Source organism: Heptranchias perlo, chromosome 7 (assembly GCF_035084215.1).
Source record: "Heptranchias perlo isolate sHepPer1 chromosome 7, sHepPer1.hap1, whole genome shotgun sequence".
Taxonomy (NCBI): Eukaryota; Metazoa; Chordata; class Chondrichthyes; order Hexanchiformes; family Hexanchidae; genus Heptranchias; species Heptranchias perlo.
In genome coordinates, this window is record NC_090331.1 from 70,596,919 (window position 1) to 70,619,473 (window position 22,555).

Sequence of the window (22,555 nt, forward strand, 5' to 3'; positions counted from 1 at the left end):
TCATTGAGGTCACCTCTCATTCTTCTAAACTCCAGAGAGTATAGGCCCATTGTACTGACTCTCTCCTCATAGGACAACCCTCTCATCCCAGGAATCAATCTATTGAACTTTCATTGCAATGCCTCTAAGGCAAGTATATCCTTCCTTAGGTAAGGAGACCAAAACTGTACACAATATTCCAAGGTGTGGTCTCACCAAAGCCCTTTACAATTGCAGCAAGACCTCCTTACTCTAGTACTCTAACCCCCTTACAATAAAGGCCAACATACCATTTGCCTTCCTAATTGCTTGCTGTACCTGCATGTTAACTTTGTGTTTTTTGTACACCCAAATCTCCCTGAACATCAACATTTAATAGTTTTTCACCATTTAAAAAAATATTCCGTTTTTCTATTCTTCCTACCAAAGTGAATAACCTCACATTTCCCCACATTATACTCCATCCAGACTAAGACTTCCTCACAGCTTAGTTTCCCACCTAGTTTTGCACTGTCAGCAAACTTGGATATATTACACTCATCCCTTCATCTATGTCATTAATATAGATTGTAAATAGATGAGGCCTAAGCACCGATCTTTGCGGCACCCCACTAGTTACAGCCTGCCAACCTGAGAATGACCCATTTATTCCTACTCTGTTTTCTGTCTGTTAGCCAATCCTCTATCCATGCTAATATATTACCCCAACCCCATGAGCCCTTATCTTGTGTAACCACCTTTGTTTGGCACCTTATCGAATGCCTTTTGAAAATCCAAATATACTACGGTCCCCCCTTATCTACCCTGCTAGTTTTTTTTTAAAATTAATTCATGGGATGTGGGCATTGTTGGCAAGGCTAGCATTTATTGCCCATCCCTCATTGCCCTTGAGGAGGTGGTGGTGAACCGCCACATCCTCAAAAAACTCTAATGGCTTTGTCAAACACGATTTCCCTTTCATAAAACCATGTTGACTCTGCCTAATCATATTATGATTTTCTAAGTGCCCAGTTATCATGTCCTTAATATTTCTTAATTTTCCTGACTATTGATGTTAGGCTAACTGACTTGTAGCTTCATTTTCTCTCTCCCTCCTTTCTTGAATAGCGGGGTTACATTTGCTACCTTCCAATCCACTGGGACCATTCTAGAACCTAGGGAATTTGGAAGATCAAAACCAATGCATCCACTATCTCTGCAACCACCTCTTTTAGAACCCTAGCATGTAGGCCATCAGGTCCAGGGGATTTGTCGGCTTTTAGTCCCGTTAATATTCGTAAATAAGTACTGGAGAAATTAATTACTTTAAGTTCCTCACTCTCATTAGACCCTTGGTTCCCCACTATTTCTGGGGTTTTTTTTGTGTCTTCGACTGTGAAGACCGAACAAAATATTTGTTTATCGTCTCTGCCATTTTTTTATTCCTCGTTATAATTTCTCCTGTCTCAGCCTTTAAGGGGACTCACATTTACTTTCACTAATCTCTTCCTTTTTACACACTTGTAGAAGGTCTTACAATCTGTTTTTATATTTCTTGCTATTTTGCACTCATATTCTATTTTCTCCCTATTTATTAATTCTTTGGTCATCCTCAGACTTACTACTCTTCCTGGCAACATCATAAGCCTCCGCTTTTAATCTAATACTACACTTAACTTCTTTAGTTAGCCACAGATAGATCACTTTTCCCATGAGTTTTTATTCCTCAATGGAACGTACGTTCATTGAGAATTATGAAATATTTCTTTAAATGTTCACCATTGCTTATCTAGTCATATCTTTTAATCTAATTTCCCAATCAACCATAGCAAACTCGCCCCGCATGCCTATGTAATTAGCTTTGTTTAAGTTTAAGACTCTGGTTTTGGACTTAAGTACATTGCTCTTGAACGCTATGAAATTCTGTCATATTCTGATCACTCTTCCCCAGAGGATCCCTTATGAGATTACTAATTAACCCTATCTCATTATACAAGAAAAGATGTAAAATAGCCTGTTCCCTAGTTGGTTCTGCAATGTATTGTTTTAGGAAACTGACTTGAATGCATTTCAAAAGAGAATTGGATATATACTTGAAAAGGAAAAAATTGCAGGGGTATGGGGAAAGAGCAGGGCAGTGGAACTAATTGAATAGCTCTTTCAAATTGCTGGCACAGGCACAATGGGCTGAATTGCCTCCTTCTTTGCTGTAAGATTTTATGATTCAACAAGGGAAATCAGAAGACACCATTGCTTTATGCAGGATCTTAGAGCTGTACACAATTCTCAGTCCCAATTCCTGACAGTCCTTTTTTCATACAGAGGTGGACACAGTAGACTGTATTCAACAATGCAGGATTTTAACAAAGCAATCTTTAACTCAAATCACAGAGACTGTGGGGAAGGAGGGCAAGAACTGTATCTGTAGGGGATAGTCTACATGGAAAGGTTGAAGAGCATTACTCAGAGCAGGTGATCTAACTTTATTTCTTATTCATTTATCATTCACATACATTTGGATTAGACCACATCACCAAAAATTTAAGTATGTATTACAGGATTTATTCCCCCCCCCCTCAACGAAGGTTTGTTTGGAGCCTTACTTGGTCTCAGTGTAAGATTCGACTGAAGCCTATACATTCCCTCTTGGCACCTTAATTTTAAATTTCAGTTAACAGATAATTTGAAATTGCATAATTCTAATTAAAAAGAGTGGCGTATACAGTTCTAACTCAACAAACTTGATAAATAATTCAACTTTTTGGCATTTTATTTGAATAAATTTATTTTGCTAGTTTGCAGATACATAATTAAAACCCCCATTTTTTTCCTGCCTGGAGTCCACAATCACAATAGGGATTAAGGAGCTGTGCATTCTTTCCATATTTCATCCTACTAAATTCAATGAATTTGGGTCCCAAGTTGGCTCACTTGGTGAATACATGGTACTGAGTCACATACAGCAGCACGTGCCCTGAACTAGGTGGTCTAAAACAGTTACAGAAGGATACCAATTGGTTTCAACACCCCTGCACTACGGAGAAAACAAAATCTGCCCATTCCCACTACTGATCACTTTTCCCAGTATCCTCTGCTGCCAACTGTGCACATGTGGACATTGAGCGAGGACAGGCAAGGGCATGGTTATGTTGTCTTCATCCTGTGTTTGAATTACCTGTCGACACTCACTGTCTGGGCTTACACATGCAGAATGGCCACTTGGATAAAGTACTGGAGGACTACTAGCACAGATGGAAGCATAGTCCAGCATGATTCCTTGACCAAGCTTTTGGTCACCCCTCCTAATATCTCTTTCTTTGGCTCAGCATCTGTTTTCCTCGCATAACCATTAAGCACCTTAGGGCATTTTTCTATGTTAAAGGTACTATATAAATGCAAGATGTTGTTGAGTCACTTCACTTAGGAAATTAGTGGTGAATGGAACAGAAATTTGGAAAAACAAATAAATTCAATGGACTGATTGGTAGGAAAAAACATTAAACAGTTTAATTTTAATTAAATAATCACTCAACTGTTTTTGGTAGCATTCATACACTTAACTGTTAAGTGTTGACTTCAATGGAGAGATCAAGTAGGAAGACAATTTCTACCATACCTCAAATTAATCTTCGATACTGCCCATCACACATCACAAACACACAGAGAAAGCATATAGCCCTCTACTCAGAGGACCATAAAACTGTAAATTTTTAAATAATCCTTTCTACTAGTGCAGAAACTGTGTCTGCATCCATTGGCATTTTACAGAAAGTAAACTTTGCAATACATTGCTGAAGTACAACTAGGTAACAGACCTAAATGCATCCAGGCAGTATCTGCAATTAAAGTGAATGGAGTGGCAAACATTTAAAAAGCTCTTCAACCATCATTTAGAATAGCCTGAGATTGTTTGCAAGAACTAAATAATTTACAGTGCAAACAACATGATTTGCCATATAACAGAAAGTACTTACCATTAAAGCCCATATCCCATTAACTCTGAGGGCTGGATTTTCACTCTGAGTCAAGTTGCACAACAGCTCTACAGCTCCTGACTCCAAGATAGGCTGTAACATATATAATTATATTACATTTAAAAATATATATTTTATTAAAAAGGGATTTTCTAGCTTGTCTCCTCCCAAAAGCTCCAATCAGAATTTTAAAAAAGTTACCAAAAAAATAACAACCATTTTTCCCAATCCAGATCATTCACCACTGGGAAGTAGACCACAGTCACAGAAAGGCAACTGAGCAGCATGCCAAACTGTCTAGAATACCTGAGTTCACCTATAACCACAGTTCTGCAGTAATCTACAGTGAAGCATATCTGAAGCTGATGCTGCCAATCATATCCAATCACTCACATTCCAGACTGAATCAAAAGATTTTTCTGCTCAAAACAATTGTTCCTCTACAGAACACTTGGTTTTGGACTACATAAAAATCTAGCTCACATCACATCTGGCCCAGGAATGCCTGATTCTGACAATGGGTACAAAAAGCAGAAAAATTTCCAATCCTGCCAAAAATATGCCTCACCTTGACGCTCAACATTTAAGCAGCCAAACTGCTAACCTTTTAAGTTTACAGGTTACCTTTACGTTATTTTACTGTGATATTTTATTTCAAAGATTTTGGGATAAAAATATGTTCATTTGCATTTTATAATGGATCAAAATGTAATTTGGTTGTACTTTGTAACAATATATGATTTTAAATCTTATACTTCAAGTTACATAACCCAACTAATATTCCAAAAGAATTACTGGCAGCTTATTTTGCCTGTTACCAGCTGACATTTAGATGCATTTAATAATTAATACCAACAGCCATTATATGTCCATTCATTTGCTAAAAACTAACCTCTTTGCTTGGAGAGAATTCAAGGAGAAGATTGCAGAGTGTTGATGACGCCACTACAAGTACCTCATCAGGAGCATTTTGTAATAACTGAAAGATAAAAAAGCAAGTACCAAGGTGGTACTTCAACTGCTTTGTATTGTCTAATTTGCTTTAGCACAACGAAACATTCCTACGCAAATTGGCTGTCACGTTCCCCACATTACAAGTGACTACACTTCAAAAGTACTTCATTGGCTGTGACACGCTTTGGGACATCCTGAGGTTGTGAAAGGCAGTACGTAAATGGGAGTTCTTTCTTTCTTTCAAATGCTTGGTTTAGAATTTTTAAAAATATACTAAATTTTCTAAACCAAGGCATAAAATATTAAATTGTGAATTAGAACATGGAATGGCTCACCCAATAGCCCAACCGAAACACAAGTGCTCCACAAACAGTAAAAACAGAAATAGCCATCTCCCTCTGTTGGGATTGCACCTCCCATTTAATGATCACTATGCAGTAATGACAATGGTTATGGATCACCACATGCCAAGTAGGGGCACAAGAATAATCATTGTACATTCTGCCCAATAATTAGGAGGCACAAAAATGACCATTGTGCATTTTACCCATACCAGTGAAGAACCCTTGCTATGAGAAAGGGAAGAAAGGTATACAAATGATGCGCTACTACTGAAGTGTTCAAAAACAGGTACCTAATTGCAATTGATGTGCCAGTAAAGATTAAACATTCCCCAGCTTGAGACAATTTTTCTTCTCTGCATTCCTCGCTCATTTCAAACAGAGTCTGCCAATTCAGCAGACTCTATTTTGAGAAAGCAACTTTAAAATTTAGCCCGTCTTTCGTGCACTGTAAGGTTTATATAAAAGTTGTCAAGACTGAACTATAATCTAATTCCAGCCGCAATGCAAAAAAAAAGTTCAAAAAGCTGTACAAGAGTTGCTTGGCTGACATTTTTGTGGGTACTATAGCAGTGACATGGGTCAGCATCCTACTCTGGGAGAGATGGTAATGTAAAAATTCAGTACTCTGCAAATACTGTGCTTTAAAGTAAAGGACCAATCCAGATTAGCACTATGATAGTTGCTCACACTTGCTGATTGACCCACTTCTGAAGTCAGCTAAGTTATTATTTTGTAGCTTTCAGAGCTGTTAATTTTTCCTTGTTTCAAACCCTCTTTGATTTGCAATGAAATTTACCAATTTCTGCCTCTTCCTCCACGAAACCAAGTTTCTGGGTTTAGTTGCTACCATTTTGCTATGACAGGCAATAAAGATTTTATTTAAAAGTCACTTCTATATTCGTTACTACTGAAATTATAGGCTTTTTAAAATTTAGATACAGTGACACCTAAACACATTTTTAATAGCTTGCAAGCCTCGGGGTATGACTCATGCAGTGGTGCAACGGATCTTTGCCAACTATTATAAAAGTCAGAGTTGTAACTTTTACATCTGTGCAATCATTGCACCAAATTTTATTATACAGTTGTTGGGGAAAAATATATTTTTTTCCCTTTTCAGCAAAGTCCCTTGCATTTCCTGCTATGTACCTTACAATGCCATAGGACATTGCCCTGCAAGCATGTTCAATATTAAGTTCAATGTTTGAAGTGCACTAGAACTGAATTTTGCAGATTAGACAAAATTTGCAGCATGCACTATATTGAACGACCAACTCCTCGCTCATTTCACTGTGGTTGCTATTCAAATGTGCTTAGCAAATTCATGAAGAGGCTGATACTGAACTGGGAAACATCAAAGATGCTCTAATTTAATCCTTAAATGTAGTTAAACTTTGAGCAAAACTGGTTGCAAAGCAATCACAGTACTTTCTGATCCACCCTTGCAGTTGAAGGAGGGAAGGTAGAAGAAAACTGTTCCGGAGGAGAGAAAAAATAAAAATAAACACGCTAACAGCTTAAAAAATAAATTTCTAGCCTCCACGAGCAATAGAAGCACGACAGCTACAGAGTGACTGGGTCCACTGTGTACACTGAAAGGCAATGAGGGAAAATGTTTCTTTTACTTGTTTGTGCAGGATGTAAAGTCAGCTGAGTATAAATTCAACTATAGTTACATAGGAATGGTAGTAGGCCATTAAGCCCTTGAGTCTGTTCCGCCATTCATTTAGAACATGGCTGATCTGTACCTCTCAAATTTTAATTTCAATTTACTAATCTGAAATTTTGCATTCTAACTAAGCTGACTTTAGGAGTTCCAACTCGCTACTCCAAACTTGCTGCCTTTTCATTCAAAAACATTACAGTTGAGTACTACCATTATATTCTTAAGTATGAAGAATCCATTGGAGGATTGTATGTTAATTACACACAAGTTTTTAAACTCAGATCCATCATTTATGCCAGTGTTTGTTCACAAGCACAAACCTGTTAAAACTATCAGTTGGCAGGTCCTCGACTGAATTCTGCAGGCGATTTACTCAGTGCATCAGTGACCTTTATTGGCAGAGAGTGGTATTACATAAACAAAGTACTTAATTTCCATGTCTGCATCACACCTCTCAAATTAGTGACAACCAAATTCATTTCCTAACATGATGTGGAGATGCCGGTGATGGACTGGGGTTGACAATTGTAAACAATTTTACAACACCAAGTTATAGTCCAGCAATTTTATTTTAAATTCACAAGCTTTCGGAGGCTTCCTCCTTCGTCAGGTAAATGTTCAGGAGCTCCTTGAAGCCTACGCATTTATACATCACAGAACAATACATGGTGTTTACAGACTGCCCCTGCAACTGCCCGTTGCAGGGGCAGTCTGTAAACACCATGTATTGTTCTGTGATGTATAAATGCGTAGGCTTCAAGGAGCTCCTGAACATTTACCTGACGAAGGAGGAAGCCTCCGAAAGCTTGTGAATTTAAAATAAAATTGCTGGACTATAACTTGGTGTTGTAAAATTGTTTACATTTCCTAACAGTTGGAGTTTGAGAGACACAAAATATTTAAGGTTTATTCAGAGACTTCAATATAATTAAAGCAGCTCATTAAAATGCACACCATTACCTACCTTCATTAGTGGTTTCCACACTGTATGATCCTGAAAACTTGTCCGGAGCTGTTGTACTGATCTGGACAGGCTATGCAAACACCTATGAATGATAAAAATCAGAAAAAGATGCAAATCTTCACAAAATCACAAAGAATGAAATGAATATGCAGTGTTCGATTATCCCTCAACTATGCAAGAATACATAGTGATCAAACATTCAATACCAATGATTGTGCAGGTTAAATAAGCCCCAACCCCATCAACACTGAAGCAATAAATCAGGATAATGTTAGTCTATGACCTGCATCAACCAAACCTGACCATATATTAAGAACAAATTTATGTACAACAGTAGCAGAGGCTGAGGGCTTGGCAGACAAGCTAAACGGATCTTTTTCTTCAGTCTTCACAGTGGATAAGAAAGATATAATACAAGAGGATTTAGGGTGAACTAGAGATTAATGAGAGGAAGAAATTTAAGAGATTAATTTAAGACAGAAAAATTATAATGGGATGAAATGATGAAGCCACACAAATCGCCAGACCCAGATAGTTTCCATCCGAGTATTAAAAGTAGGAGGCAAATAAATTGGGGGTGCATTCGTTATAACCTTCTAAAGCTCACTGGATTTAGGGACAGTACTAGAGGACTGGAAGGTAGCAAATGTTATTCAAAAAAGGAGGAAAGGGAAAAACCAAGTAACTACAGACCAGTGAGATTAATGTTAGAAGTGGGAAGATTTCAAGAATACATCATTACAGATGGAGTAAATGTGTTCTTGGAAAGATAGAAACTGATTAGGGGGAATCTGCATCATTTTGTGAAAGGTGGATCATGTCAAACTACCTATTAGAGCTCTTTGTCACAGTCATTGAAGTGGTGCATGAAAAAGGATTATTAGGTGTTGTATTCACAGATTTGTTAAGATTCCACACAAGAGGTTGCTAACCAAGATTGAGGCACACAGAATTGGAAAGTCTTATGGCTTGCATAGGAAACTGGTTGAAAGGTAGGAGGTAGAAAATTTGGATAAAAGAAATACTGTCAGATTGGCAAGCAGTAATGAGTGCTATCCCCAGGCATCAATGTTGGTTCTCAGCTTTTCACTATATATGTTATCTGGATTTAGGAACAGAAGGGAATACATCCAAGTCTGCAGATGATCCTAAACTAGGAAGTATAGTAAATTGTGAAGACAACAGCAGAAAATTGTAAAAGGACTTAAATAGATTGAGTGAGTGTGCAGAACAATGACACATGCAATTTAACAAAGTGTGAAGTAGTAGACTTTGGACTAGGAATGGCAGATAGTCCTGTATAATCTAAATGGGAAATGCTGGAGGAGGTAGATGAGTGGAGGGATTTAGGGGTCCAGATATATAAGTCATCAAAAGACAAATTAAGAAGGCTGTTCAGTCCAGCCTACTTACAGTCTCCCATCACAGTATCCGATGGTTCCTTAACCCAGTAGATGGGTTTTTGCAAGAACTTCCTGACGTCAGTATGTAATCTGTCTGTCACTAATTTGAATCTGTGCCACACTGTTCCATTATCAACAAGTTAACTTGAGGATTTACCATTTCTATACCATTAACTATCTTGCATAACTGTATGAGGTTTCCTCTCAATCATCTCCTTCCAAGTTTGAAGAGCTCATGTTTTTTTAATCATTCCTCATAACTCAGTCCTCTATGTCTGGGATCAGCCTCCATGGCTTGGATCAGTCTCCTAACTGAGGGTTTCTCCAATCAAGCTGATGTGGGTATATGTCCACTTAAGGCAAGTCTGCAATTCAAAATGGCCTTATAGACAAATCAAGGTACACTCCATTTATATAATTTTACATAGCTGCACCTAACGCTAAATCAATATCAAACTGGAATTTGCATAACTAATTATGCTCATTAAAATGCAACTTAGAATAATTCACTGTAATTCAATTATTCCCAGATCAATAGGCTTGTTAGATTTAATTCCCAGAAAAATTTATGCTTCAGCCATGAAAGCTAAGAGTTAGCCTCTTGGCACTTGAGACGTTAAAAGCATAACCACAAAACTTTCATTTCAATTAGTTCTTTGATGTAGTCATTCTTTCTCTGAAAGAGAATTTACATTTCATTTGCCATGCAACTAATAATTTAAAAGTAACAAAGCATTTACTTTACAGTACAGTATAACCTTATAAAAGAGGTGGCTAATTCAGGCCCTCAAAGAATAGTTCAAGTTAACCCTAATCAGCTAATTATATACCAAATCTGGGTTCCCTTTCATTCTATACTTTATTATCCATGCAAAGTGCTACAGAAGCATTTAATAAGTTGATTAAAGGTCCAGTGTCTACTGATTCAGCACAGTACTAATCACTACACTTATTTTAGAACTATCAAATTATATTTCAGATGGGTGAGTTTCAGTAGCCCGTACCTGACAGCAGCTAACCGCACCTTGATACTAGACTCAGCTAAGCCAGTCACAATTCGGTCCATCATGTTTTCAGTCTCAATAATCTAGAACAAAAAGTTAACAGTAGCATAAATAATCAACAGGGTTTGTGACTTCACATTTACTGAGGCATAATAAAATCTAGATGTTGCAATTTGCAAGACTTTATTTTATATAGTTGTAGTTAAGCAAAAAGCATACAAAAATGTTTCAAATATTTTTCACAAACTTTGTGATTTTTCATTTCAAAATGAAGACTGAATAATTTCATAGCAGAAACTCATATAGGGTCTTGAGAATGGTAGGGAATAAGCAATCTGTATCAACCCTTCAATCACAAGTTAGGGGGTCAAATTGTTCTATATTTTGTATTACCTGGTACCACAAATTGTACCACCCAATCTAAGTTTTGTCATCCACAAAAGGGATTTCAACAGAGTAATAAAGCTTGCAAGCAAACAAATGGCCATCCATGCAGTGAAGACAACACATGGTCTGTCTTCATGTGACTACAGCAGTCGTTCTTGTAATGAACTGTGCTTGTAAGAAGCTCCCATGCAGTGACAATTGTTCATCTCCTGGGTTTCGTAACTCAGCCAAAGAAATGGAGATCGTCAAATTTATCATCTTGATTGGCATTTGGCTATATTCTAAATCCTGTCAAAGACAGTCAAAGCACTAAGTTTTCATAATAATCAATTTTAAAAGTGACACTACAAATGGCCCACAAAGTGACATAATTGAAATAAAAAATTCTTAAATTCTGTTATTTTGATTTCCCTGCGTCAACATCTTTATTCTCAGTATGAAAACAAACGACAAACTGATTGTTGGATTAACACATCATCTTTCTGTACACCCTTGGTACTTGGAAATAAACAAGGATCAAGTGAAGAGGGAAAAAAAATCTTGGTCAACTTGTGACGTTGTAAAGACTCGTAAAGTCTTTCCCGCAACTCACGCTTATTCAATCAGGTTTCTGCCCATGCCACAGCATTGAAGCAGCCCTTATCAAAGTCACAACTGACATCCCCTGACAAACCATTCCTCCTCAACCTGTCTGCAGCCTTTGACACTGTTGACCACACCATCCTCCTCCTACGTCTCTCCTCCGTTGTCCAGCTAGGTGGGATTGTCATCATCTGGTTCCATTTCTATCTGTCCAGTCGTGGCCAGAGAATCTCCTGCAATGGCTTATCATCCTGCTCCCGCACAGTTAGCTCTGGAACCCCCCAAGGATCTATCCTTTGCCCCCTCCTATTTCTCATCTACAAGCTGCCCTTAGATGACATAATCCAAAAACACTTGAGATTCCACATGCAAGCTGACAACATCCAGCTCTTCCTCACCACCACCTCTCAAACCCTCCACTGCCTCTGATTTGTCACACTGCTTGTCCGACATCCAGTATTGGATAAGCAAAAATTTCCTCCAATTAAATATTGGGAAGACCAATACCATTGTCTTAAGTCCCCATCACAAACTCTGTTCCCTAGCCACCGACTCCATTTCTCTCCCTGGCCACTGTCTGAGGCTGAACCAGACTATTTGCAACCTCAGATTCCTATTTGACCCTCAGCTGAGCTGCCGACCCCATATCCTCTCCATCACAAAGACCGCCTACTCCCACCTCCGTAATATCGCCTGTCTCCACCCCTGCCTCGACCCATCTGCTGCTGAAACCCTGATCTATGGTTTTGTTACCTTCAAATTCGACTATTCCAATGCTCTCCTGGCCAGCCTCCCACCCACCATCCTCCATAAACTTCAACTCATCCAAAACTCTGCTCGCTGACCCACATTGGCTCCCAGTCCGGCAATGCCTCGATTTAAAAATTCCCATCCTAGTGATCAAATCCCTCCATGGTCTCACCCCTCCCTATCTCTGTAACCTCCTCCAGCCCTAGAACCCTCTGAGATCTCTGCGCTCCTCCAATTCTGGCCTCTTGCGCATCACCGATTTTCATCGCCCCACTATTGGCAGCCATGCCTTCAGCTGCCTAGGTCCCGAGTTCTGGAATTCCCTCCCTAAACCTCTCCGCCTCTCTCTCTCCTCTTAAGAAGTTCCTTAAAACGTACCTCTTTGACCAAGCTTTTGGTCACCCAAGTCCTAATATCTCTTTATATGGCTCGGTCAAATTTTTGAGAATATTCCTGTGAAGCACCTTGAGACGTTTTACTACATTAAAGGCGCTATATAAATGCAAGTTTTTGTTAAGACAAAATTCAATCCCAAATCCCCAGTTCATTTTTAAAATCAATCCTTTAAAGTCAGGCCTTACATTAGCTTTTTCCTCAAGTAATCCTTCTTAAAATACACTACTTTAAGAGAAAAATGTATTTAGAAGTTTTACGTGGCAACATGTAGCCTCCCAATGAGGGAATGCCTTTTCCAAGGCTGGCCCACTCCTGGGAGTCTGAGACACTATGGCACAAGCATCCAGTCTCAGCCTCTCAACACCCACAGCTTCTTAGGGAAATTATTAGCACACCAACCATTAGAAAAAGCAAAGCTTTCAATTTTTTTTTCCCCCAAATCAAAACACATGAATTAGAAGTAGAATTTTCTTTTCTTTAGTTCTCAGAATGCAGGCGACAGTGACAGGGCAGTATTTATTGGCCCTTGAGTGTATTAAGAGTCAACCATGTAGTGTGGGACTGGAGTCCCACGTAGGCCAGATCAGGTAGAGGTAGAAGGTCCCTTTCCTGAAGGGTATTAGTGAATCATTTAGATTTTTACAACAATCCGGCACCTTTCATGATAATTTTTTCCTGGTGCTAGCCCAGCAACCCATTGAATTCAATTTCACAACTTACCATCCTGTCATTTGAACTCTCAACCTTAGGGTTGCTAGTACAGTACCATAACCACTAGGCTATTTGTACCCTTTTATGGAATCCCAATGACAGCAATGTCCTCTTAGCTCCTGATTTTGTTTTCTTAAACTTGCACTCCACATGCAAGCAATTTTAAAAAGAAAATTAGGCATAGCAAGATGCATTCAACAACTTTAATTTCAGGTCAGGCACTTTATGTTAATTTCAAATCTTGAGCAATAAATGGAGGATGCTGAAAATCTTAGACTATTCATGCTCTTGAAGAACAGACTTGACTTTAAGCCTGATCCTCACAGGGGTCACTTTACCAAAATGTAATTATAAATTGGTACATGCAGAAGAAAAATTAACTGTGGCATAATCACTGAAATCTACAATATACCACTTGAATAGATATTGTTGCACATCTACTATTCAATTGGCATAACCTTTTTTCCCCTGGAGAAAAAACAGCATTTCAGAAAACCAATATAGCATCTGTTCTCACAAATCTTTCCCAAACCTCGAACTTTTAGCATTGCACTTAATACACATTCTACATACAAACATATGAAATTGACAGGCAGGAAACGTCTAGCTGGTCAAGCCTGCCCCACATCATGATGGCTAGACCAATAAGTGAAAAAAAATACACTGAGAAATTCCTTTCCAACCCCCTCAGGCGATCGAAACCAGTCCAGGAGATCAGATCATAAGTTATCACATTAAATCAAATGTTGTAACAGCAATAAAATAAATGTACAAGCTCAACTTCCCAGTATATTACAAATTGGTTAAAATCGTGCATTAGAATTTCAATAGAAACTTGGGTTTTTTTTTGGGGGGGGGGGGGCGGGAGGGAGGAGAGGGATCATTTATACTTTTCTTCAAGAACTGAGTCCAGTCAATTTAGTTGGTCGTGAAAACTCCTTCTTGAAAGGATAAACTGGTACTTTTAAGAAAATCATAACAAAGCTACCAGTCGCAACTCAACTAGAACCATCTGTTGAAAATGTACCAATGCTGTTATTATTACAAGGTTTCTTCCCAGCCACTATGGTCACACATAGCTCAGAATTATGTGTAGTTGGAATGAGTAGTTATAATTTAATCAAAAAGTTCAGATAAACTGCAAGTACAAAGTTTTGTTTGCTGTGGAATTTGTCTGAATATTACAAAACAGAAAATACTGTAAATACATAACAGGTCTGTCAGTGATCATAAAGAAAAAAGATGTGTTAACATTTTGGGTGTACATTTGGAAAGTTAAGCTGTCTTTTCTCTTTTCAATTGCTGGTCCTGCTGTGTATTTATAGCTTCCTCTGTTTTTATTAGATTTCCAGCGGTTGCAGTTTTCCTTTATTAATTAATTTCAACAATAAAATAAAGCTATTTACTCACCCTCCAACAATCCTTTCTCAATCACAAAATAGAAGTTAAATGAAATGGAAACAATGATGATGGAGGATCAGTGCTGAACCTATACTGAAGACTGATAAACAGCACTGTAGAATACTGTTGAAAGATTCACAGAATATACAAGCATTATACTTTATCCCCCATTTTCTAGCCAAGCAAACTGGCAAGAAGTCTTTTACCAAGTCTCTGCTTCCTCAAGTCAATCCCTACAAGGTGAGAGTTGTGGAGAAATACCTCATCCCTGCTTACTACCTTCTCCTAGAGAGCCAGGCTAGGAACTGAAACCTGGGGAAAACGAGTGAGAGCATGTGGTGGGGAAGACAGTACTAATCTACATCCAATCACTCTGTGCCCAAATGTAAGCAACTTAGGTGGGTGCATCTTGTAGGTGGGCGGGTGTATCTTTTGGACAGACAGAACTACTTTCCTTTAACTGAAAGTGTATTTTGTGTACATAAGCTTATTTTAAATCCTCTCAAAGTTTTTTGTAGTGGGAGAGAACATACTGCTTAACACGGGCACGTTCATGCGAACAGGATTTCCCAGTTATACGCTATATGGATGGCTGGTATTTTGTGGTCGTGCTAGAAGAATGTTTGATTCAATGAAAATGAAATTCTTGCTTTCCTTAGGCGGCACTTACGTTACAGCTGTTGCTAAGAGGGTACTCGGTGTACCAACAGCCAGGACCTGACTTGACTCCAGAACGAAGCTTCCACCAAGGGATCTCACTCTGATTTGCTCAAGTCAGGCTGTGCCCTGACTGGGTTTTTGTTCCACAACTTTAGCATTGTTTCAAAGTGAAATGGCCTCACACCGTAGCCACAGTTACAATGTAAATGCAACCTTAAGTTGGACTCCTCTCAAAAGCCAGAACTCATCTCCGCACTGCGAAGAGCAGGCGAAAATTATTATGAGTCCCACATACCTCAAGGTGATTTCATCTGTTGATGTGCCTCAATCTAAGCATTAGATAACTTCACCGATGAACCATTTTTAACAAACCAAACACATAATTAGGGCACTAAATTTCAGCCGCTGGGATTATTGTGCATGGTATTATTTTTGTTAAATCTAAAATATATTTTAAAAAACATGCATCAGTTTTTCATGTTTTCTTCACTCATACAATATCACAGGTGAGTAGGCACAGCTGTTTCTGCCTGAAATAAACAGAGCACTTAAGATGCTATAATCGGCAACTTTTAAACTGACGTTAATGTGAATGGCTAATGGTTGTCATGTTTTGGCAGATATAAGCAACCGCCTGTTTTAAACGTGGATGTTTTAGGTGGTGGGAACTGTATTTAATAAAATTGGAGTAGGGTCCCTTCTATCCAGCTATCACTCGCTGAACCAGTGTTACTGAGGCATTGAATAATTACTGGAAATCCTGTGACTTGCCTGTTGATACCCCGCTACAATTTTGCAAAATCTTTGTGCTCCCAATAAAAGACTTGCATTTATATCACACTTAATCACATCTCAGGATGAATGACTTTGATGTGCAGTTACCATTATTTTGGCAAACCCAACAGCCATTCTGCATACAACAGATACAACAAACAACAGTAAGTTGTTTAGTGGTATTGGCTGAGGGAATGGCCTGAAAATTGGTAGAACTTGCTGCCTTTTTGAATACTAAGTGATCTTTAATATCTACAGGAACAGGCACTTTGGTTTAATGTCTTGCCCAAAAGGAGTCACCTCAACAATCCCTCTGTACTTCATTCGGGTGTCAGCTTAGATTATGAGCTCAAATCCCTAGTATGGGGCTTGAACTCTCAACTTTCTGACCCACAGGTATAAGTGCTGCCAACTGAGCAAATCTGAAAGTTGTAACCACTAAATTAGTGAGACATTAGACCGCACCTGGAGTACTGTGAGCAGTTCTGGGCACCGCACCTTCGGAAGGACATATTGGCCTTGGAGGGAGTGCAGCGTAGGTTTACTAGAATGATACCCGGACTTCAAGGGTTAAGTTACGAGGAGAGATTACACAAATTGGGGTTGTATTCTCTGGAGTTTCGAAGGTTAAGGGGTGATCTGATCGAAGTTTATAAGATATTAAGGGGAACGGATAGGGTGGATAGAGAGAAACTATTTCCGCTGGTTGGGGATTTAGGAGTAGGGGGCAGAGTCTAAAAATTAGAGCCAGACCTTTCAGGAGCGAGATTAGAAAACATTTCTACACACAAAGGGTGGTAGAAGTTTGGAACACTCTTCCGCAAACGGCAATTGATGCTAGCTCAATTGCTAAATTTAAATGTGAGATAGCTTTTTGGCAACCAAAGGTATTAAGGGATATGGGCCAAAGGCAGGTATATGGAGTTAGATCACAGATCAGCCATGATCTTATCAAATGGCGGAGCAGGCTCGAGGGGCTGAATGGCCTACTCCTGTTCCTATGTTCCATATTTACCACTAATCAGAGTTAGCAACTAAACATGGTAACACTACATTGTGAGGGTCCACTATGAACTAGCCATTCTATAATAGTCATACAACAGCTTTTTAAAAAAAAAATGCACATTACAGAAATCATTATTTAACCACTAAATTTTTAATAGTTTAGATATTGGTTTTGTTGAGCATTGACATTTGTTTACCATCAGCAGTGGCCAACTGAAATGGTTAAAAAGAATCTGACCTGAACATTTTATAATTTTGTTTAAACAGTGTCTATTGATATCAGGGTTTTTGGCAGGGTGTGAGGGAGTTGAATTATCAATGCAGCTATTAACCAGCATGTCAGTTGTTCTCCTTCACATAGCAGGGCTAGTTCCAACTCATCTTCCATCAGGGTTCATTATTGAAAAAAATGAAAAACACAGATATGTAGGTTGATAATACTTTGTAATAGTTTGATTTTGTACAAAAACCTGGTGACTTTTAATATTAGGAAGCATAACAGGATGCAGCTGGGGTGACTGTGACGAGGGCAAATGTCTCAATTTTGGTGGTTGCTGGGAGTGCAGCAGGCTGGGAAAATTGGACTGCTGTACCAACAGGAAAGTCACAGATTTCCCGTAACTTAATAGATGGTGCCCCAAGCAATGGTTAACTCTGCATAGAAAGGACGGAAAGCCAACTTACATTTTATATATGTAATATTACATTATAAAATTTATGGTTTACAAATGCTATATTATTGGCAATAATAAACATCTTAAAAAGCTGTTAATCACTATAATCAATATTTCAGTGATCCTGTTAACGTGGCACTCTATAACCAGTTTATAAAGTTTGATGTCATACGACATGCATTATTGATTTCATTTTTAAACCTCAGGGCTTAACATTCATAAACTGTTCTGACTTTGCTCTCATGATTTCATCTCGACACAGGATTGAGTTTATAGTCTCGTCATACATTCAAGCCTAACGGATAGTCTATATGGTAAATGGAATTTTCCTATAATCTGCAATTTCTCAATCTAGCAATGGCAACCTCCAAATGGGATGCAATTCCCTTTTATAAACACCATTTGTTAATTCATTGAAAAACCAACCAATTCAAAATTCCACTCAAAATCAGATAAAATACACAGAAGTTAAAGGTTGTTATCTAATCTTAGGGGTTTTCAGGAGATAATTTGAACCCCTAGATTAGATTGCCTTTCACTGACATGCAATATATATTTAATGTAACATCTTCAAATATGTTACAATAGATCCCATCATTTACGATTCATACCTTCATCACAAACCACACTCAGGTTATTGGGAATAAAACTAAATAATTAAATCTACTGCAGTAATTTAAAAAGCATAATACAAATATCCACCTATTCATAATCAATTGCAGAAAATCTAACTGTATAATCTACCCAATGTGCTAATGGTACTTATTCATTAATTTTAAATTGTTATTTTACAACATTTGATAGGATCCTGTGAAAGAGAAAGAGATTTGCATATTAAGCCTTTAAAATGGTAACACCAAGCAGCAGTAATTTTTAAATACTGGTAACAGTTCTGTATCTACAGCTTTATCGAATCACTAATTACAGCAGTTAAAATCAGCACAATTTGCAGCAATACTGTTAACAAAATTGATGTCCTAACTATAAAAGTTAAGTGCATTTATATTTTTCTGCTTCTGTTGCTTTGATTTATATTGAACACGGGTAGCAACAATGAGAGAATGTGGCTTTGAGACACTAAGTTGGGGACTGAATTAACACAACATTAACTGAGCACTAGCAACCTTCTCATTTCAACTGCACATTAATTTAGCTCCCGAAAACTGCTGGATTCACTAACTCCAAGCTAGGTTTGCCCTACAAGAGCATCAAAATTAAAAATAAAAAAGGCATTTAAAAAGTTATTCTGAATTCTTTGAACAGTTTGTTTTTGAAATGATTTACTGATTGAGTGTATTCCACTTTTGTAGGAATTCTTTTTGTACTCAAGATGAGGGATGTCAGTGCTGGAGAATAGAACACTTCTCACTTCTGGCAGCGTTCAGCGTGATGCACTCCCACGTGCAGCAGAGGCAGATACCGAGTACAGCTCTCTCGACTACTCTGCTACATCAATGTGCCTTAACCACCTCAGAAAACACTTTATTGCACCATGAAATAAATTTAAATATCCTATATTTTTTCTTCCAGGTACCCAGATTAAGTTTGGTAACTCACTGCACCATTTCACATCTCCAAGAGGAATAACCAATTTAAAATTCATTGTTGAATTGGGAATCGTTTTTTACTAAAGCATCAAATAACGAGACACACTGGTGAACAATTATCCTGAACAGCAGTGGAGAAAAAAAACAGGGTATGTAAAATACCATTCGATGGTATTTCATATTCTTTAAGAAATCATAAAATTACCAAAAGCAGATGATTCTCACAAAAAGATCCTATTACAGCAAAACAACGAACAAAGGGGCCTGAGTTTTCCCACTGCTACCATTATGCACATGACAGTCCAACCTGAAGCTGTCAGAAGGTTTGCTACAGCTGTTCTTGCAAATACAAAAAAACCCCAGCCATGTCTAAATATGGAACATTCAAAAGGGTTTCATTTGAATTTACAGCACAGCAAAAATTAAAGTTACCTTTCTATTTTGAAGGAATAAAAAAATGTAATGACTATGATGGTACCAAAGAACAGAATCAACAGGGACTTGACAAAAAAAAAACACCTAAACCCAAACAGAAAGCAGCTTTGAAGTGGGCAGGAAACACTGCGAGAAGCCCAAACAACAATGTCAGACAACAGCAGGTTTTCTCTATCCAAGCTAAAAATCTTCCTTTTACTTTTACTGCAACTGATTTAATTCAGGCATTACCTCATGTCTGATATTTGGTCTACATCTCAATAAAAATATTCGCTAAGTATTTTGAGCAGGGGGTGGGGAAGAAATTAAAACAATTCTTGCTGTAAAAGGTGACTTTATGCAGAAAGTATCTGACTGGTGGCCAGAAAACTGCCTATCCACTTACTAGCTGTGAAGTTAAATCAAAAAAGGTGTTTACGAATGTTAGCAACAACTTCGAGCAGACCCAAAGTAAAGGATCCTACAGCTCTTAGCAGTTAAAACTAAGAGGAGGAAACAAGCCATTTAGAGCAGAGAGAATTTATGTCCAACTTAAAGACAAGCTTCAGTTCAATAGTCCAACATTATGGACATTTTATACCTCAATTCAATCTTTTAAAATTCCCAAATTATGGCCTCAACCTGGTGTGGACTGAATTTGTATATTATTTAGAATACTGTAATGGACAGTTATGCATGAATTATAGACACGTATGTAGTCCCACGTTGATCATTCATGCACAAATATATTAAAAACCAAAAGGACAGACTTCAGCATTTTAGAGCAATCTAACTGCATAGGCAATGGGTAGGAGACAGCAGAGGCCCTAGACCATACAGGCACACAAAAGAACGTGCAGTGTACAAGGGCTTATTTTGTCAGGTATTTGGAGACGCATGAATTCACACCGCAGGAATACTTGTGTTCAAGGTTCTGCATCTGTTATACACAGGCAGCATTCAGTAATTATGGTCAAAACCATTTGCTCCAGATATTAATTGTATTGTATACCTCAAATGGCAGACAGACCTTCATAATATGCAGAATGCAATATGATTCCAACTGCCCATTTTGTCTAAGAAATTTTCAGACAAATACTATTCTTTAAAATTAATATTCCTTCAGTGGCCTTAAAAATAATGCTCAAGCCGGGACAGCAAGACTGTGTGAGCCACAACCATTGATGATCAGTATCAGTAGTGCTCTCTAACTGGCCAGCAGATAGCACAATGCAAGTAGGTGAAGGCAGACTGGGTATGTTTTAAATTCTATGAAATAGTCCAGCCAGGAACAAAAACTCAACCAACTGAGGTCGTTGGACTTGAGAAACAGGCAGCCATGTGACTACAACTCAATTTCCCAGGTCGATAGCATAAGCGGCGGAGCACCTGCCAAATATTCCCAAATGAATAATGGAATGGACCGAGATAAGACAACCTATGGTAACGAGTGAATTTCAGATCAATTTGGTTTCCATTCAAGCAATTACAAGGTCAAATACAAACAGGGGCCCAGGGGCAAATGCAATTCATCTGTTGGCCTTCTGTTTCATTAACAATGTGTACAAGGTATTTTGATTCTCCTTTCCACTAATAAAAAGGGCATGTGAGTGTGAGCTGACTATGGAGGTCAGTAGATAGTTGCTAATGAACAATACGTGCACGTCAAAGTGCAGGGAAGAACGAGCATCCGATAACAGAGGTAGGAAGTTTATAAAAATAATTTACATGTTATGAGGTATGAAAATGCATGTTTTGATGGATATCCTCAGAAACCATATTGGAACTAGGTACTTCGCCTTTATTTGTAAAACTCTAAATTATATGTTTTTTAAAAAACTGTCACAAGCTATATGGAAGCGCAGCGTTTGAACACTTTATTCTTTGGGCACAATTAGACTGAAAAAAATTTACACACAAGAAATTGATCGAGTTCACAAAACAAAAAATACTAATTTACTATTTGTTGACAGTTGGTATAAAATCCACCATGGCAACAAGTTTTTCCTGGGGTAATACAACTATGACTGACTTTGTAAATTGGACCAGCACCAATTATGTCCCAGAATTTATGCTAAATGTTTATAAATCATTGGTTAGGCCTCAGCTGTACTGAGTCCAATTCTGGGCACCACACTTTAGGAAGGATGTCAAGGCCTTTGAGAGGGTGCAGAAGAGATTTACTAGAATGATATAAAAGGATGAGGGACTCCAGTTATATAGAAAGACTAGAGAAGCTGGGATTGTTCTCCTTAGAGCAGAGAAGGTTATGGGGAGATTTAATAGAGGTATTCAAAATTATGAAGGGTTTTGATAGTTTCTCCCCATCTATTCTGTTTCCACTGGCAGGAGGGTCAGTAACCAGAGGACACAGATTTAAGACAATTGGCAAAAAATCCAGGAGGGAAATGAGGACAATTTCTTTTACCAGGGAGTTATGATGATCTGGAATGCACTACCTGAAAAGGTGGTGGAAGCAGATTCAATATTAACTTTTCCACCACCTTCTCAAGGGCAATTAGGGATGGGCAATAAATGCAGGCCTTGCCAGCGACACCCACATCCCATGAACAAATAATAAAAAAATATATACTTGAAAGGGAAAAATTTGCTTGACTATTGGGATAAAGCAGGGGAGTGGGACTAATTGAATAGCTTTTTCAAAGAGCCAGCACAGGCATGATGGGCTGAATGGCCACCTCCTGTGCTCTCTGACGTGGATTACTGAAGTTAACTCAAGTGTTTTTACACCAATTTCACAAAAACTTCCAAGGAGTACACGTCCTTAAATTTACCCCAAAAGTTGATTTCTCTACAACTGGCCTCTGAAGTGGACTTTAAATGTCAAAATTGTTTATGCACTTTCTCCCACCTACCCCTCACACTTACTATGTGTCCTCAAAATTCTGCCCTGTGGTGCTGGAAAAAGGCACCTTTAGCATCTGCTCATACTGAAAGCCACATTAACATTAGATTGAGGCATTTCA

The 22,555-nt window shown here is 38.2% G+C and overlaps 1 protein-coding gene across 4 annotated transcripts in view; it reads right to left on the reverse strand.

The window, feature by feature from the left end:
* The window catches only part of armc8 (armadillo repeat containing 8), an 86,592-nt gene that overhangs the window by 26,313 nt on the left and 37,724 nt on the right, over positions 1-22,555 (reverse strand). For all 4 annotated transcript variants that reach the window (XM_067987834.1, XM_067987836.1, XM_067987833.1 and 1 more), the window contains exons 13-16: positions 10,268-10,350; positions 7,861-7,942; positions 4,825-4,911; positions 3,933-4,025 (exon numbers count right to left, since the gene is read on the reverse strand). In XM_067987834.1, coding sequence (XP_067843935.1) covers positions 3,933-4,025; positions 4,825-4,911; positions 7,861-7,942; positions 10,268-10,350 — 345 coding nt within the window. The remainder of the gene's footprint in view (positions 1-3,932; positions 4,026-4,824; positions 4,912-7,860; positions 7,943-10,267; positions 10,351-22,555) is intronic.